Source organism: Amphibalanus amphitrite, unplaced genomic scaffold, assembly GCF_019059575.1.
Source record: "Amphibalanus amphitrite isolate SeventyFive unplaced genomic scaffold, NRLGWU_Aamphi_draft 000018F_arrow, whole genome shotgun sequence".
NCBI classification, from domain to species: domain Eukaryota; kingdom Metazoa; phylum Arthropoda; class Thecostraca; order Balanomorpha; family Balanidae; genus Amphibalanus; species Amphibalanus amphitrite.
The window spans coordinates 1576404-1594435 of NW_024881514.1; the positions used below are offsets into that span (position 1 = coordinate 1576404).

General features: G+C 50.5%; 2 protein-coding genes across 2 annotated transcripts; one reads left to right on the plus strand and one right to left on the minus strand.

Moving 5' to 3' along the window:
• Positions 1 to 1251: 1251 nt before the first annotated feature.
• Positions 1252 to 14479, minus strand: LOC122388868 (acetylcholinesterase-like). The gene is made up of 11 exons (XM_043380351.1): positions 13886 to 14479; positions 8247 to 8339; positions 7861 to 8001; positions 6145 to 6292; positions 5553 to 5938; positions 5126 to 5291; positions 4653 to 4846; positions 4229 to 4364; positions 3772 to 3910; positions 2793 to 2992; positions 1252 to 2292 (listed from the first exon to the last, which is right to left on the minus strand). The coding sequence occupies exons 1-11, from the start codon at positions 14261 to 14263 to the stop codon at positions 2156 to 2158; spliced, it is 2118 nt and encodes a 705-aa protein (XP_043236286.1). The 5' UTR covers positions 14264 to 14479; the 3' UTR covers positions 1252 to 2155.
• On the plus strand, positions 9000 to 11313 carry LOC122388876. The gene is made up of 3 exons (XM_043380365.1): positions 9000 to 9134; positions 10419 to 10533; positions 11045 to 11313. Exons 1-3 carry the CDS (start codon positions 9054 to 9056, stop codon positions 11221 to 11223), a joined length of 375 nt encoding a protein of 124 aa, XP_043236300.1. The 5' UTR covers positions 9000 to 9053; the 3' UTR covers positions 11224 to 11313.
• Positions 14480 to 18032: the final 3553 nt, after the last annotated feature.

The window sequence follows — 18032 nt, forward strand, 5'->3', positions numbered from 1 at the left end:
TACAGGCCGGGCCGGGCCGGGCCGCTCATACTGAGATTTTTCCGTTATATTGAAAAGACTTCGCTTCGCTCGCTGCGCTCGCTCGCTCGTAACTATCGACTAACGGCTGTCGGTGATGTCGTTTTGTCTCAGTAAATAGCGCTAAAGTAAAATAATGTTAAGTTTCCCCACTGTTAGAGCTATTCAGAGAAGAAAAAAAAGAGTGTCTGAAGCAGATTTTATTTTCAGTCGTCAGAGACGTCATATGATAACGAACCATACCATCTCAGAAAAGTAACGATGGATAATTTCATCCGAAACATGTGTAAATGGTATTTTAGGATGGCTCAAAAAGGTAAACACTGGCAGACTAGAGCTATGACACGATTCGTAACATAATAAAACAGGCATTCTGAGCTACAATGTTTTGTTCCAATGCTGATGTAAGCACGCAAAACTTCCAAATTTGCGCTTATTGCTAAAACGAAAACATACCGTTTGAGCTAAAACAATACGGGAGGACAAGTTTAATCGCTACTCTACATAAAGCGCTTCACCTGATAAAAGCAGCAGATGGTTGCAAATCGAATGGCCATGCGATTACCATACAAACTACTTCACAGGCTGTTCCTAGACTTCTAAATAAAGCTACGAATGCCCATTTAAGTAAAGGTACTCTAGCTCTGTCTCGAGCCTTCGTTCAAAAGCCATGAGTGAAATCAGAGGCAAATAGTGTTCAGTTGCAGGCAAAATACCGCGCATAAATGCTGAATCCTCGACATCAATTAGCACCCACAATCCACATGCACGTTTCTCATCAAATAATACTAGCAAGGCTTTAAAAGAACGAAACTCATGGGCGACATTCATGAACCTGCTTCAGCGGATATGGTTTGGTGCACTGCAGATTAGCTTAAATCTAGTGTGTTTGCAGAACAAGATCTTTAATTATTAAAAAAAAAACATGTGTTCCTGTAAAAATAACATAACTCTCACTGAACCCTTTCAGATCAAAATCACCACATTATAGCACAACCGGACATCCGTGTCAACACGTAATTTAAGAAAAACACATACACGTTAACCCATACGTTACTAGGACACTCACAAGCACTCAAACGCCCACACATACAGCGGCTGAAACAACATACATACAACATACATCAGCCGCCTGACACGATCCACGGGACCGCACGCTTTGTGTACCGTGAAAGCTCTGTCGTCGTAACGTCTTCACCAGCAGCACCAGTGACGTCAACAGCTGACACAGATGACGTCAGAAGAGCGTCTCCATGTCGGCGAGCCCGCTGACGGCGGTCGGCGGCACGGGAGTGGGCACATGATCGACCACCACGCAGTACTCGTGCGCCACCTCGCCCTCGTAGCCCGAGGGCAGCCGCTGCACACCGTACCGCCCGACGCGGCCGCCGCCCCGACTGATGACGTCACACTCGGGGCGCTCGGCCGCGTCGGTGACGTCACACTCGGGTCGCTCCGTGTCACTGACGTCCCCGTCGGACCAGTCCAGGTCGAGCTCGTCGCGATCCAGGACAGCCGACCGTGAGGAGTGAGGAACGTCGAGACGGGGCGAGGGACAGTCGAGGCGGGGCGAGCGGTCCAGGCGGGGTGAGCGGTCCAGGCGGGGCGAGCCTGTCTCGTGCAGCTCGATGCGAACCGCGCTGGTGATGCGACTTCTCGACCAGCCGGGTCTCGCCGAGGCCCGAGAGGACGGTCGGGAGGAGGCCCGTGACGAGGCTCGCGACAGCTCGGCAGCATGGCGGTCGAGCCTCGCCCGGCCGGCGCTCAACACCGCCAGGTGGCGCAGTGAGCCGGCCGCGTCCCTCAGAACCAGCTCCTGCCGGTCACGACCTCTGCCGCCGGCCACTGCCACCTGGTGACCTGACCTGGCCGACCTGCCCGATCTCCCCGACCTGCCGGACATCGGCGAGTCGCGTCCCCCCTGGTCCAGCCGCTCCACCCCCGCGCTGAGCTCGGCCATCCGCCGGAGCGAGCCGGGCTCGTCCAGTGCGGCCCCCTGGTGGTACGACCTGCGCGCCATCCGGTCGGCCGAGGCGGAACTCGCCGCCCGCCGGCGTGCCGCTCGTGAAGACGTTGACGACAAACCTGCTACCAGAGAATTGCGTCGGTACATCGCGTGCGGCCCCGCGGCGGATTGCTACCCGTACGCCATGTCCGACTTGAGGCGGCGCCGTCGGCGGGTGAGCAGGAAGGCCACCAGCAGGCCGACAATCAGCAGCAGGAGGACGGCGAGCAGCACCCAGGTGGCCGTCTCGTACTGCGGGCCCGAGCCCACTGCCGGCAGAAAATGACACTGAATTTAGGTGGATGGTTCATTGGAAGGAGCTTGATAAAGCACATACAAGGGTTTGCTTATGAAATGGAGATCGAAGATCAACGGACCATCGTAACCACCGGCAAATCATTCACAGACTTGAGAGCGAAGAAGAATATCGGCGAACAGAACGCGTTTCATGCGAAAGATCAAGCCAAAATGAGCATTCGTGATATCGCTTAGAAAAAAATTGCTCCAAATAGCAGCCTACGTTTAATTAATACGCTTCTTTTGCTATATTGGCATATGTTACGCGGAATGGGCATGGAGCATTATAACAGGTGTAGTGCGGCACAGCATAAATTCAGGCGTTGACTCCTAGTGACATCTAGTGGACATTGCCAGAAAGAGAAGTTACCGTCTGACGGGAGCTGAGACACGCATTGCATCACCTTCGTAGCCAAAAATAATTGTGTTTTCGCACTTCTATCTCTTTCATAGGCTCTCCCCAGTTTCTCACCGAGTGGTTCAGTAGTGACTCCCTCCGTCGGGCTCGGCCCGGTGTTCTCGGCGGCGATAAAGCTGAGGAACTTGTTCCAGTAGCTGGCGTCCTCTCGTCGGTAGCCGACCACGGAGACGGAATGGACGAGGTCCTGGAACACGGGCTGGTCCAGGGTGTACCGGTCCCAGCGCTCCCCGTACCGGCCGCGCACCGGATCACTGCGGGACAGGGGACGTAGGTCACATCACCGGGTCACTGTGGACGTGGGACGTAGGGTCTCATCACCGGGTCACTGTGGGGACAGGGGAGACATGGGGTCACATCACCGGGTCACTGCGGGACAGGGGACGTGGGGTCACATCACCGGGTCACTGGGGACGTAGGGTCATATCACCGGGTCACTGCGGGCCAGGGGACGTGGGGTCACATCACCGGGTCACTGCGGGACAGGGAGACGCGGGGTCACATCACTGGGTCACTGCGGGACGTGGGGTCACATCACCGGGTCACTGTGCACTGTGCAGGGACGTAGGGTCATATCACCGGGTCACGGGGGACGTGGGACGTAGGGTCACATCACCGGGTCACTGGGGACGTGGGACGTAGGGTCACATCACCGGGTCACTGCGGGGACAGGGAGACGCGGGGTCACATCACCGGGTCACTGGGGACGTGGGGTCACATCACCGGGTCACGGGGGACGTGGGGTCACATCACCGATCATTGGCCGGAGAGACACAACTGCCTTCGATCCCCGCACCGACCGAAGTCCGAATACCATGTCACACGTACAATTTATCCGGTACGTGCTGTACCGATGTCTCAGAAGTCAGAGCTTACTTAGAGGGACGATGTAAAGTAAGAACTCAGCTTTGCACGGCACCGCTATCGAAAAAAAAGCACGCTGAGCAGTTCAGTCCGCTGTGCATCTGAACTTGTACTGATCAAGCGTTCAAGTTCAAGCGTTTCACCCTTTTCATGTTCACCCAGTCCTCACCCGTCGGTGATGAAGCCCTTCCAGTAGGTGCGCAGTTTCTGACCGAGCCTCTGCTGGACTGCACCGTACGTTCCACCGACCAGATCCCGGTACATGGATGGACCGAGCACGTACAGCAGCTCAGAGCCGTGGCTGGCACCTGCAGTGGGGAAATGACAAATGGCTTAGGGCGGGAACAGGCACTGGAAATCCGTACCAGAATATTGGCTAATAACCGTGGCTTATAACAGCTTTTCACATTTACCTACCTGCAAATAAATAAATGAATGCAATATTTCGTTATCACGCCAAAATTTAATTATTTTTTTATTTAATTCACAGATTACGTCAACGGAGAACCAAAAAAGTTTATTTAAGAAGGAGCAGCGTAGACGTTGCCGGTAGCGTAACGGGAAAAATTCGAATTCCAGGGCCGCAAGCTAGCTGTTGCGAACAATCATCTCATCCCGAGACACACTTGGTAGTGAGACGATGTTCCCGAAGATGTCCGGTCCCTCTCTATTATAGCCGTAGGCGTACAAATCGGCACCGCTGCGAGCGTACAGGTCCAGAAACGAGTACAGCGGCGCCACAAAATAGGCGTCGCTGAATATCTGTAAAACAAACAATATTTAGTGAAAATACCGTTCACTAAACAAACGCATCGCAAAAGGCATAATAAACACAAAACTCATGGCTGTAATTCTACTTTAACAGGATGGCCAGCTATGTAAATGCCACTATATATTTTGTTATGCCCAACATGATCAATGCTGTTATTTACCGATCATACACGTAATCGTAAACGAATAACGTAACAGGGGCCAGTTCATTCTTCACCATGCAGTCGAAACATCGTCCCCACAGTCGGTTCCATCCGGACCAGCACTTTGGCATCTGACCTTGACGAAGCTGGTCAGCATTTGCTGCTGGCTGCCGGGCGGCACAGTGTCCACGTAGCGGTAGCTGAGAACGCCGGTCAGCAGCGCGCGCCGCCGCGTCAGGCCCCGCTGGTCCAGCAGGCGAGGGATCACCACCCGTCGCAGCACCTCGGTGAGGTTGGAAAACGTCAGGCGGTCCGTGCCCGGGTACTGGTCTGTGAACCGGCGGAGACCGTCAGGAAATCGAGCCATGGTTAACATCAACATGTAATTACAGAGGCTTGTTTCTAAAACTACGTCAGAATCCAAGTAATCGTCTGGCACCTACACTCGTAAACATACCGGCAATGAAACAGCTCAGATATAAGCAATCCAAAAGTAAGTAAGACGCACACCACGGGTAAGTTTAATCCAGTGAAATAAATGTCATTGAGCTGTCATTTGGCATTCATAACAGTTCGCTTATCTCTATCAGTACTTCTCGTTGGACTTACAGAGCAGGAGGACGCCGTCGTCCGCATCTACTCCACTCATGACGGGCACCTTGACGAAGTCACCGCGCTTCAGGAGACGGTCAGGGTCCTCGGGCAGAAACTGGTCACGTGAGACGACAAATGAGTCGGTGACCGGGGCGAACACCGGGTGGAACCGACCACGCGACTGAAATGGGGCAGGGCAGAGTGTCAAGTACGTGTATGTGGCATGGAATTGGTGAGTGATGTTTACCCCTTAAAAAAACATACTCGTAGCGGTGTCCGGATAAAAATAATATCGTCGGGAGGATACGCTATTGGATACAAAACTGAGAAAGGAGCAGCACACAGATTTTGCTTAATCAATCAATTACTTCTTATGCCTACGTTTTGTTTATGTTAAAGAAAATCAGCGAACACAGCTACACAAATATAACCCATTTCTCACCTCGAGGATCCTCTGCGCGGCCGTCAGCAGGCGCATGAAGTCCTGGTCCTGCAGGCAGCGCACCGCTTCCCAGTCACTGCCGCTGCGACAGCCCATGATGGCCGTCACCTCCTGCCCAATCCGGCGCGCCTCCCTGGCCTCCATGTGGGCCCAGGTGGCCAGCGGGGAGCCGGACACCAGCATAGCGCGCTGAAACAGACCCTGCGACTGGGGCGACACCAAGTGGAGGCCGACGGAAGCTGCGCCTGCCGAGAAGCCCACTAGGGTGACCCGGCGGGGGTCACCGCCGAATGCCCCGATGTTCTCGCGGACCCAGAGCAGCGCCAGCTGCTGATCCCGCAGGCCAAGGTTCCCCGGAGCCGCCGACGACTGCAGAGTGAAGAAACCTGGCGGGACCAGAGGAGTGGTCAAAACTTTTAGCTAGCAAATGACATTTTATCAAATTGGGTGTTAAGTGAGTGCAACTGGTGGAGCTAGCAGTTCGAGATGAAATGGTGATATAAATAAGTGAGCCGATGTATTATCCAGCTCGAAGGGAAAATATAACAAACAAAAAACCGGCTGCAGAAGCAGCATTTGAATAATTTCTCACCGAACAAGTTAGTTCTGTAGCTGACGGAGACTGTGACAATATCTTCGGAGCTGAGTTCCTCCAGAGGGTAGCGGGAGGCCCTCTGTCTCCAAAACAGCTCTCCATTCAAAAACACGACCACGGGAAAACGCTGGAAGCCGTCCGGGACCTGGAACGCAGAAAGGAAGCGTCAAAATAGGAGCGCATTCCTTCGGTATGGCCGCTTGCGCCACTGCGTGAATTGTGAAACATCGGGTTGGGTCTGTTTTATGGGACGAACTTGACCGCTGTGGCGCATCAGCGCGGCGGCAGACATCTCCCACTTACCACCTTACATAGATTTATATTGATACAGAGCAGAGGTTCACATTCGTTTGGTCTCGTTTCAACCCGTGACAGGATTCCCCGGCCCCATTCGCTCTCGTTGACAGAGCAGATCCGGTGTTTAACCGATGACGTCACACGTCACGGTCGGGTGGCGTCAGTCCGTCCTACCGCAGCCGCGCACCGGTCCCTCCCCGCCCAGCTCCCCCCCCCCCCCCCCAGCGCCCCTCCAGACCCTCGGGCCACCGCCGCTCGGTCTGCCGGGTCAGGTGACGCTCCGCTGATCGGGGACTGAGAGGGGGTGCTGACAGGGCGGGGCACACCGCGCACGTGTGGAACTGGCCGCCACGCCCCCCCCCCCCTCCCCCGGCCACGGTGCCGGAAACGGTGCGCGTGGTGCGTGGCAGCCCCCGGCCCGGCGTGGCGTGCGTGGAAAGCGGCGCTGATTGCCAGTCATCGAATCATATCAGTTCGATGAGAGAGAGAGAGAGAGAGAGAGAGAGAGAGAGAGAGAGAGAGAGAGAGAGAGAGAGAGAGAGAGAGAGAGAGAGAGAGAGAGAGAGAGAGAGAGAGAGAGAGAGAGAGAGACCATTTATTCAATAACAAACAGATGAATATAACAAATAAAGTATGCAATTGGCGCAAAAGTGCTACGCACTTAAATCATGGCGCTCATTGCGATGAGGCATTATGAGGCATCGATGGATGGCGGTTCGACATTGAGCTGACGAGGCGGTATCTGTACCAAGTGATCTTTCTTTCCATACGGTAACATTACTATAGGTGGTATGCAATGAACCTAATCTGATAAATCACCATTCTTCTTTTTAATTTAACGCTATATACATATTAATAATATTTATCCTATTGTCCTCTCTCTATTGTATGTGATAAGTGCCTCCCACATTCCAGCCTCACCTATTTACTTAAACCTCTGGATGCAGCGTGTGTGCGTTGATAACTATTCAACTGCGTTATCTAAAATCTGTCCGCTGCTTTTTGTGTCCATTTGGCCCATATCTCTGTCATCGGTGCACTGTTGTTTACGCGCTTGTATGGCATTGCTGATGTGACCTATATCTGTGAGATCCTATTTTCGGGATGTTGATGAAATTAGGCAGGAAAGTGAATGCAGCCAAATGTTTCGTAAACCGTTACTGTAGAATCGTCATAAAATCATTAATTGTAAATCGTTTATCGCTAAATCTTAAGTAACAAGTTGACGTTAAAAACGATTTAAATTCTAAATATATGACGATTTAACGATTCACGATTCACGATTAACGATTTTCTGACGAGTCTAGAGTAACGATTTACGTCAGATCTTCACTGCATTTACTTTCACATTTCAGGGATCCAGGAGTTGAGTGTGAGGACCTGCCTGCGGGATCCAGACGTTGAATGAGGACCTACCTGCGGTATCCAGACGTTGAGCGTGAGACAGTCCTCCGAGACGCCCGGCTCGGGCACTCCCTGGACGTCCAGCTGGGGACACTCGGGTCCGAACCGGTCGAACCGCTGGGTCCGGTTCCATCCATAGTCGCGAACCGGCGGCTGCCAACATCGGAAGAAGAAAATACACTTATAGATTGCAGGAGCTTTGAATAATAGGGTAGGGTCATGATTTCATTTATAAAACGTTTTAACGCTTTAATTGGTTATACGGGAAAGCATGACATTCATGAAAATTCAGAGCATCATAAAAACGACCATCACTCCATACGAAAGGCAATGTTCATTTATTTGATAAAGGCGTGAGTACTATCGTAGTTTAAAGTATATAACATAGCGTTTCTCACCTTGAATCGGAGGCTTCCCACCGGCGGAGTGGCGTATGGAATGCCCTTGTAAGAAAACACTGGCCTCTGGCGAGGGTCCACGTACTCCCGAACCTGAAAAGACATCACGTGAGTGAGGCCAAACAACTGGCATCTTTCAGTGCGCCTTATCGACGGATAAACAAGCTCAAGTAAAAGATGACCAGAAGCAAAAAAAAAACAGCGTAACACGAAATTCTGTGTAACCATTTTATCCAATCTCGTCAATAACGCTAAATTACATACCAACCTAGATCACAATATGATATAAACCGATTGAAAATGAAGAAAACTAAGAATCCTGTAGGAATTAAAATGCATATAAAATTAAATATTCCGATTCTCTAGAATTTTATGATTTTGACGGCTCTGGATGACGGTTCTGTCTGGACGACACACTGAAAACAAATCTACTCGTATATGGAGAGTAAAGGTCATTTTACCAGCCGCTAATGAGTTTCAACCGCTGGTTTACTCGTGTATGAAGCATTCCAAGCCCTGAGTTCTGGTTTACTCATTACAAAAACTCATACAAAGAAATCAATGACCTGCCATCCATGAGTAAGGCGGCCCCAAACGCATGAAATAATGGTTGTCTGTCAGGAAATGCGAGTTTCTTGACTCATGTATTGCGCGTAATTATCGTACTCACGAATCATGCATTCACTAAATCTGTAGAAAGCGAGTTCTGGAAATGAGTTATGAGTAAATAAAATCACAACTCGTGCGTAAAAAGCGTACTCACAGCCGACCGGTTATCAAACTCGTTTTTGACGTGTTTCTTTACCGATGGATCATAGGCCGCCTCGCCGCCATTTTTGTTCCGGCCGGATCCGTGTGTGCAGGGGGAGTCGCGTGCTGCAAGTTAAGGTGAGTAAATTACCAGATATTTTGCGTTATTAAGGGTATTGTGCGTGGAAAATACCGGATAATTAAACGACAGCTCTCTTTGCTAACCTACATGCAGGCCTGGGACATTGATATACAGTAAAGGGGCCAGGAAGTCCACATGCGTGACCCCGCGCCCACGTCATACTGCAGTTTAGGTATCAGACTGCCCTTCAAGCAGCATATAATGAATTTATAGACCACTGTACATCCAGATCCAGGGTCACAGGCAGAATAGCTTATATTATTAATATGCACATAGCCAGGGTAATGCTTGTAGTGGCAAAATTTCATGCCAAAAGCTGCAGTGCATGTCCAGCGTGCATCTATTATCTATATGTGCTGAGTTAGAAAATGCATCAGGTTTTCAGAGCCTTAAAATTCAGGGTAAAAAAAAAAATTGTGACCTATTTTGATGGTTTATCACTGCTAAAGACAAAAAGAAAATACCAGCACCATCCAAAAGCTACCTGTGACATGCCTATCAGAGGAATACCAAAATGCAAATGCAAACAAATGGCAAAATATGCAAGTTCACAGGTGCCCAGCTATTATAAAAAATTGATTTAGGTCAAAGGTGGGTAGGTTGGAAATTGAAATGCTGTGCTTGGTGTCTGGTGAGAAATGATTTTGAAACTGCTTATGGGCTGTTCTCAGATGAAATTTCACCACAAATATTCATTGTGCACATAACTCGCAGGCTGGCCAGTGTCCATGCCACACTGCAGTTTTCCATGGACGTTAACCCTCGCCCTGGCAGGGGGGGGGGGGAGTCGATGCGACCCACCCTAAGGTTTTTCGAAGATAGCGTAAAAACGATAGCGTAAAAAGATAGCAAAAAACTGCCTCACAATTAGTACACGGGCTTAAGGTAACTTAATATCTGCCCTTTATCAATAACCTAAGAAAACTGCTTTGCCCTGAAAAAAATGAGCCTCAAATTCACTTAATTTGCCCAGATCCAACTCAACTAACCAGCAATCTAAATGTTCCGCAGTGCCTTTTGAACGTGACAGACACATATTTTTGTATGTTAGGTAGGCAAACATGTTTTAAATTTTAATGCCCGCTTTTTAAACAAACCAGTAGAACGTATTGCAGCAAAATTAAACAACAGAAGTTGCAAAATCAGATGACATTTTCTCCCAGCACCGGTGCATTAGTTTGCTCTCAGGAAACTCTGTTCAAAATAGACTGGCTGACCGTAACTGTAAACTGTGTATTGTTGTGGCGTACATTAATAACATCTATTGGTTTGTTATTCAGGGTCCCAGCAACTCTGTCGATGCGGAGGTCACGGCCGCCACCGCCGACCCCGTCGAGGGCACCAGCGCGAGCGGGCCGCCGGCGATGGACATTGAGGAGAGCTGGCTCGTTATCGGTGAGTATAGAGAGTGAATGTTCATTTGACTTCGTTCATACTTTTGCTCTTATAATACTTTTGTTCATACGGCTTCGCTCCGCGCAGCCTCCGTCTGAATAATATGTTGCCCTGCCCATCTTCAAGGACGTTGTCCGGCCCTCTGCTAAATTTAATTTATTTAGCAGCATTTATGGACTTTGTGGACATTGGTGAGCGTTGCATGTTTGGAAATGAACTTGCCCTAGGGCTGGCAATTTAATGATATAGCCTCGTATTTTATCGAAATACCTCGGGTCTAATGACCCTCGGAGCTTCGGTAAAAACTCGGTGACATAATTAAATTGTCCCCAGCCCCGGGTGTGTATATTCTATTTTCTGCACTCTCAGAGTTCCTGTTTTTTTTTTTCACCTGACGGCTCGGGATAAAACCGTTACATCACTCGAGAGTAAAATATGCGTTAATCGACCCGAGGCAACTTGCTCGGAATATAACCATTAATAATATCGGAAATATTTGTTCTCGTTGCAGACGATGCAGTCGACCACCTGCTGCACCGCGCTGGCGAGCACGGAGCTGTGTTTCAGCCATCCCCAGTACCCATGGCCGCAAGTTCGAGTGGCATGCTCTACGTGGAGAATGAGACGGTTGTCGAGTTCAAAGAGCTAACCTCGGCGGTCGACTTAACCCGCGCCCTGGTGTGGGTCTGAGCCACCTTCGCCCTGGTGGGGGGGGGGGGCCAAAATGACCCCCCCCCGTCTAACTCGAAAACGAAGAGGGCTAGGAAGACGCGGAAAAAAGCAAACGAAAGCCCATAACAAGTACGTTCGAAAGTATTTCAGTCATTTTTTCGCTAAGGTCAATATTGAGGTCGCTAGAGGTCATCATAGGTCAAATTTCAGTGTTTTCGGTGTTGCCGGACATATTCCGCTGTAGCTCGGAAACTAGAAGAGCTAGAGAGCCGCGGAAAAAAGCAATCGATAGCTCTTTTCAAGCTCTTTCGCCAAGGTTCGTCAGATTTGACCTCAGCTCAACGGTTTGGCCCACAGAGGTCATGCAAGGTCAACTTGGCAAATTTCGTTGAAAATGTTTTTAACTATAGCATGCATTCACGAGAAAATAGAGAAACGATTCATGCACCATCGTGCTTGGCTCGTCGAGACGCGTCGAATGATATATAGTTTGACCTCGAAAGGTCATTTTGAAAATTTGACCTCAGGTCAAGGTCATGACCTTACCGAAATAGGTCATGCTGCATATCATTCGATCCGCATTGACGAGACAAACACGATAAACGTCGAACGGAGTCTCTATCTCTATTCAATAACAAGTAAGTGCAGAAAAACCGCTGGTGACCTCTGGTGACCAGGGAGATGACCTAGCGTGACCTCAGCGAGGTCACAAGCAAATGGTTTCACATGGGCTGTGATTTGCTGACCCAAGACACTTCAATAACGAAATATAGGAACAATCACGCCCGATTTAGCTGAAAAACAACTACTTTTCGATTCTCCCATTGACTTATAATGGGGAGCAGCGATGACCTGACCTGACCTTAGGTCACATTTATAAAAAATCCGAGATAGCCATTTTGTAGAGCTGGGTGACATCTTCAAGTACTGTAAATTTTACATCGATCGGATAAAAGCTGTGCCTTTGAGAGAGCTTTGAACTTTTTTAGAGGTGGTGTCAGTTTTGGTGACCTTGTGACCTGACCTGACCTGACCCGAACCCCCCAAAAAAGGACATGATGTAAAAATGTTGAATAAACAGCTATACAAAGTTTCAGGGCGCTAACTCAAGTGGTTTCTGAGTTATCGCTGAAAAACCACAGGGGGGGCCAAAATGGCCCCCCCCCCCACCAGGGCGAAGGTTAAGTGACCAGCTGCCGGGACAGAGACTGACCGGCAGAGTTCTGTTGGTGCCTCATACTTTTCTCTGTTTGTTTCTGTTTTCTGTTCTGCAAGTTTTTGTCATTGTAACTAGTTGCAGTTGAATTAGCTTGTTGCAGTTCGTTTATATTTTGCTGCAGGGTGTCCCTAAACCGTAAAGAGACGTGAAACGTTGGACGCTAATGAATGAGATACAAGGCACTTTGATGTAAAGCACAGGCAGAGCTTTGGAGTCGGAAATGTATCAGTTAACCAAACCATTGAAACTGTGTTTGCGTATTAAATGACTATTGAAACTGCGTCTTTCACATGCTGGTTGCACGACCTTTCTATAGAATACGAAATAACATATCGCACATAAGACTGTGAAATAGAAAGCTGCTTGGTATAATAGGTCCGTCTGCTCCTTATGATGGGTTCCTATAGCTGGTCTGGTCTTGCAACCAGCTATGATCATTGAGCGTTGCCGTCCATAATAGGTTGTCCAGCTTGCTTGTTCGTATGTGCATGGAATACAGATTTAACTTTGCTGTTCTCTTGACTTGTCATTCGTTCTAAACAGTACAAAATGAGCGCAGGGTTATTATTTTGTCAATTTTATGTCGCCCATGGCATGACAATAGGTATCCACGCACTTGTCGTTTTACAGAACATTCGATGTCTTGTTGATTGTTCCTATAAAACGACCACGTTTCTGTGTTCGGTGTCATTGCTCGGTGTTAGTATAACGGATAGTATATGGTCTTGTTGGATGTTCTTCCTCGTCTTGCATGCTATTTTGCACACGAAATAACACGCAAGATGGGAATGAAAATCTGATAAGTCGCGTTATCCGTAATGTTAACAGCGGAAAATCTACTCATCTCCTGCCGGTCAACCTTACCTCACTGATGAGTAAGTTGACTGGTAAGAGGTGAGTAGATTGACCGGTCGCTGGCGCAGTCAAATAGGTGGTGTCCATAAAACCGCCCATCCATTAGTAAATTAACTCACAGAATGAGAGTAACGAAAATGAGTAACCAGTGATACATGAGTTTTCACAATGAGTAAGGTGAGTAGATTGACCGGTCGCTGGCGCAGTCAAATAGGTGGTGTCCATAAAACCGCCCATCCATGAGTAAACTAACTCACAGAATGAGAGTAACGGAAATGAGTAACCAGCGATACATCAGTTTTCACAATGAGTTAACTCATCGAGCGTGGGTAAATATGCATGAGTAAACGCACGTTTCATCGGAAAGTTGACCGGCAAGTGGTGAGTTGATTAACCGGTCGCTGGGGCCGTCAAATAGGTGGTGTCCATGTAACCGCTCTTCCGTGAGTTTACTCACGAGAGAAGAGTAGATTTGTTTTCAGTGCAGTATGATAAATAAACTGCATGATTTTGACCGTGATCAGGCTGTGACATCACACCACGTCATGAGTTGCCAATCCTTCGGCAGTTTGCTCGACGTTTTGTGAGCGGAGAAATGATACTCACCCCTTCCAGCGATCCCTGTCGTATGGTGATGATCGGAGCAGTGCGTCCCTGACCCGTAACTCCCGGCAGTATAACCACCAACAAACCAAATACGGTCACTACTCGGCAGAGCTGTACGGCTGTCCTCACAGCGCCCCTCCTCACAGGCTGAGTCCACACTAAGCAGTCCTTTTCTCGGGCCCTCGCAGCCTCCGCGGCACCTTGCACACCACATATTGTCCCGCGAGCTGTCACACAGTCACTTTGTACACGGGCAGCCGGGTCACGGTCACGGCACCGGTCTCCCGGCCGAAGCTGACCCGTGTCCATCACTAGCTTCTTCGCTCGTTTCCTCTTTCCGGTTCGTTTGAACAAGAGCCTAGTGCCTTCACAGGTCATCTCACTACCAAAGCTGTGTTTACATTAATCACTTTAAATCACCAGTCTTCAGTTTCAGAGCACACAAACTTCCCACACTTATTTCTCCAAAGCCCTAGTGCCCACAGATTAGCCAAGCCGGGTCGCTGCTTCCACGCACCTCTCGCAGGGAGCAGTTTCGGTTCCAACAGGCCAGACCGACTGCCCGTGCTGCTGGGAGCTCTCTGCACCCCAGCTGCTCGCTCGTGACCTGCCCACCCGATCCACTCTGCACTGATGCGGGCGGTTCGGGCAGCTGCCGCCGCCGGTGGCCGGCTGGGGCAGACACGGCGGGCGGGCGGCGCTCACTGGGCCTGCGACAGGTGCGACGGGGGCTCCGCCGCCCGCCCGTCCCGCCCCGCCCCGCCCCGCCCGGCCGGCCGGAAGTGAGAGGGCGCGGTACCGCCACAGCACGTCCGGCTGACTTCCGCGGGCGGGCCGTCGGCCATCCCGCTCCGGACCGCTGACATCCCGCCTATATACCCGCCCCCGCCCTCCGCGTCCCCACAGCTCGGCCCGGTCAGTCTCACCAGCTCGGCCCCATTTGAAGAGAGGGACTGCTTTCACCCCTCAGGGGTTTCGAAAAAAAAAATATTGAAGAGCGGTGGCTGGCACCGTATTGTTACATCTTTTACGATGCCATACCTGCTTTATTACCTGCTATGCTATTGCATGTTTTGCAAACATAATGCCGAGAAAAAAATAAAGATAAAAAGATAAAAAATAAAGATAAATAAAGATACTTTTTCTTTTTAAAGATAAAAAGAAAAAGCAAAGAGAAGGTCCTATTTTCTAGTACTCTAAATTCATCAGCTCCATCGTTACAGAAATTCCTTGTAACTTCCTGTTATTAGGTCTTGTTCCGTATGCTCATTACCATCCATCCATCCAATCACCTTACGTTTCAAAGCGCTACTATTCAACGGCAAGATGACACCCTTCAGTCGTTCCGGGCAAAACGGTTCCGGGCTCATTCACAAAATGGCACAACGTGTGTCCACATTCCTATCGAACTCGAGATGCAAACGTGTTTGCCAAGCAAAGCCATGCATTCAGCTTTACAAACCACCTGTCTTGCTGCCCGGTACGCAGGCACGTTGATGAATGGCTGAACAGCCAAGGTGTTACCAGTGGATGGTGTCAGCACTGCCATTGCAGTCATCGTATTCTGACAGGAGTCAGCCCGGCCTGACAGCATCGGCTTTGGTGCGCAAACACACTATCGACCGCGGCACAAAGACTCAGACCACAGGTCACACGGGGCCATAGACGGACATGAGAGATCGCGTCGGCAGTGTCCCCGTCTTGTACTCGAACCGTCAGGCCGGACTCTTCGCGATGAGCAAACCAGCACTCCCACAAGGTACGCACTTCTATCTTTGCAATCTATTTTACTTGATTTTTGTTTGTTGCTGGTAGTTACTGGGATAGAAAGGCAATGCCCAAAGCGTTTCAAATTATGAATAATCGTAAATAAAGCTGATTATTCCTCCCTTTATTTCTTTTCTGGACTGAGCGGTGTGCGGTGTTCACGGTGTGTCGCGCGCCCAGCTGACGGGCCGGGGCGGTGTTCCGCAGGCGGCCGGCCGGGCGCGTTTCTGCGCGCGTTGCGGCCCGCCCTGCTGCTGGGCTCTGTGTGCGGCGTAGTGCCCGTCTCCGGCTCGGACGGCACCTGGAGACCGCTCTCGACGGCCGCGCTGCGCAGTGCGCTCATCTCCGCTCTGCTGCTGGCGCTCGGGGCGGCCGCCTTCGTCAGCTACCCAAAGGCCTTCTTCACGTTCGGATCAGCCCTGCAGGTGTTCGCGGCTCTACGTTTTCTGATCCTTCCGCTTAAATGGTTTGGGATGGTTGTATGGGTATGGTCTAACGCCCGGCGTCTGGAGGCTTACTTCAAAGCGTGCTCTCAATATGAAAACAATTTCGACCCACTGGAGCTGCGTGACGCCACACGGTACGTTCGTAACTACGTAGGGCTCATGGTTGCTTTGACGACATTCTACACATTCCACATGGAGGAAGTTTTCAGCAGCTTCCCAGTCTGGTTTCAAGTGGCCCTGATCATCAACATGTGCGGCATGGCCAATGGCACAGCTGTATGGCTCATGATCATGGACGGCTCGTGCCTGAGCCTGGCGGACGCGTTCCGCGGGGTCAGCCGGCGCCTGCGGGTGGCGCTGAGCCGGAACAACATCCCGCAGCTGCGGCGCCTGGTGCGACAGCACGGTCAGCTCTGCCAGCTGGCCGGCGTGTTTTGCCGCACGTTCGGCGGCCTGCTCACCATCTGCATCTACACGATGGCGCTGGACCTGTCTCTGGACATCTACCTGCGCGCACGGAGCGGCCAGAGGGAAGTGGGCGTGGGCTCGGCAGTGTTCGTCTGGCTGGAGCGGCTGGCCTCGTTGCTGCCGCTGCTGCTGCTGAAGCTGACCACCAACGCCGGTGACCGTGTGGTGCGCCGCGCGCAGAGGGCCGCCGAACTGGTGCGAGGCCACACCCTGGCCAGCAGCCGGACCGACGACGACCCAGACTACGCGGTCCTCCTGGCCAAACTGGATGGACAGCAGGTCCACATGAACATGAACGGATACTTCATCCTGGACAGGAGCCTCTTTATCCAAACTATGAAGGACATCATGACACTGATTATTGCCGTGGCTCAGTTCGACATGACTGCTTAGAACCAATAGCTTTGTCTGGGGAACTGGATGTATGGTAGATAGTAAAAACCGTCTGGATGTAGAAGACGTTTAGAAGATTAACCCTCGCCCATGTAGGGGGGGGGGGGGTTGGTGCACCCCCCCCCCCCCCTGAGGTTTTTCTTAGCTACACGCCGAACCGTTTCAGATAGCCTGCTCAAATTTTCAGTACCCTTTGGGGCATCCTTTGCGCAACTTTTGGTAAAATTTTTTGTCAAGGTCATGTCAGGTCACGGAGTTATGACGTCATAAAGGGAACAACCTCCGGCCAGATTTACGCTAAATTGGAGATTGCTTCACATTGGTATAAATGCCGACTGACCTGACACACTGATGGATTGTTTTAGAATCATAACTGGCTGATTTGACATTGGCACAATGTCCGTTGACCTTTTCAAGGTTACTAAAGATCAAGGTCAGGTCAGTGACCTCGGTTGACCTGTAATGACTTCTTGCACTTGTATGCCTTTTCGGGGTATTTTGATGCCCTGAATTCGAATTTGCTATCCATTTCAGGCATCGTCGGTTGTTTCTTGTAGTTCATTTTGGGTCAGGGTCAGGTCAGTGACGTCACACGCCTGACGTTACCCAATGCACAAATGACCTTGCAGACTTCCGATGCTCCCAACGCATCATTTTTAGAGTTATGACATCGAAATACACACCAAACGATAGAGAATTGATCAAGGATCATGATAGTGAAGGTTTCAAGTCGATATCTTTTACCGTTTTGCCGCAATCGGCGCGGAAATCTGAAAAAGTTAGATTTTTCCGAAAATTTGACCTTTGACCGGTCATAAGTAGGTCAAATGTTGACCTAGGACCAAAAAATATACCACCAATCGCGAGATCTCGTTGAGAGCAATCCGTTGGTCTTTTCCGCTAAGCTCTACGACGCTCTGTTTTCAAACGCCAGGGGGGTCGCACCAACGCCCCCCCCCCCCCCTGCATGGGCGAAGGTGGCAAAACACCGTTTACGGGCGAGGGTTAACCCGCGCACCGACGGGGGTCTGCGCCAACTTAGTACCGACGGGGGGGGGCGGATGACCGCCCCC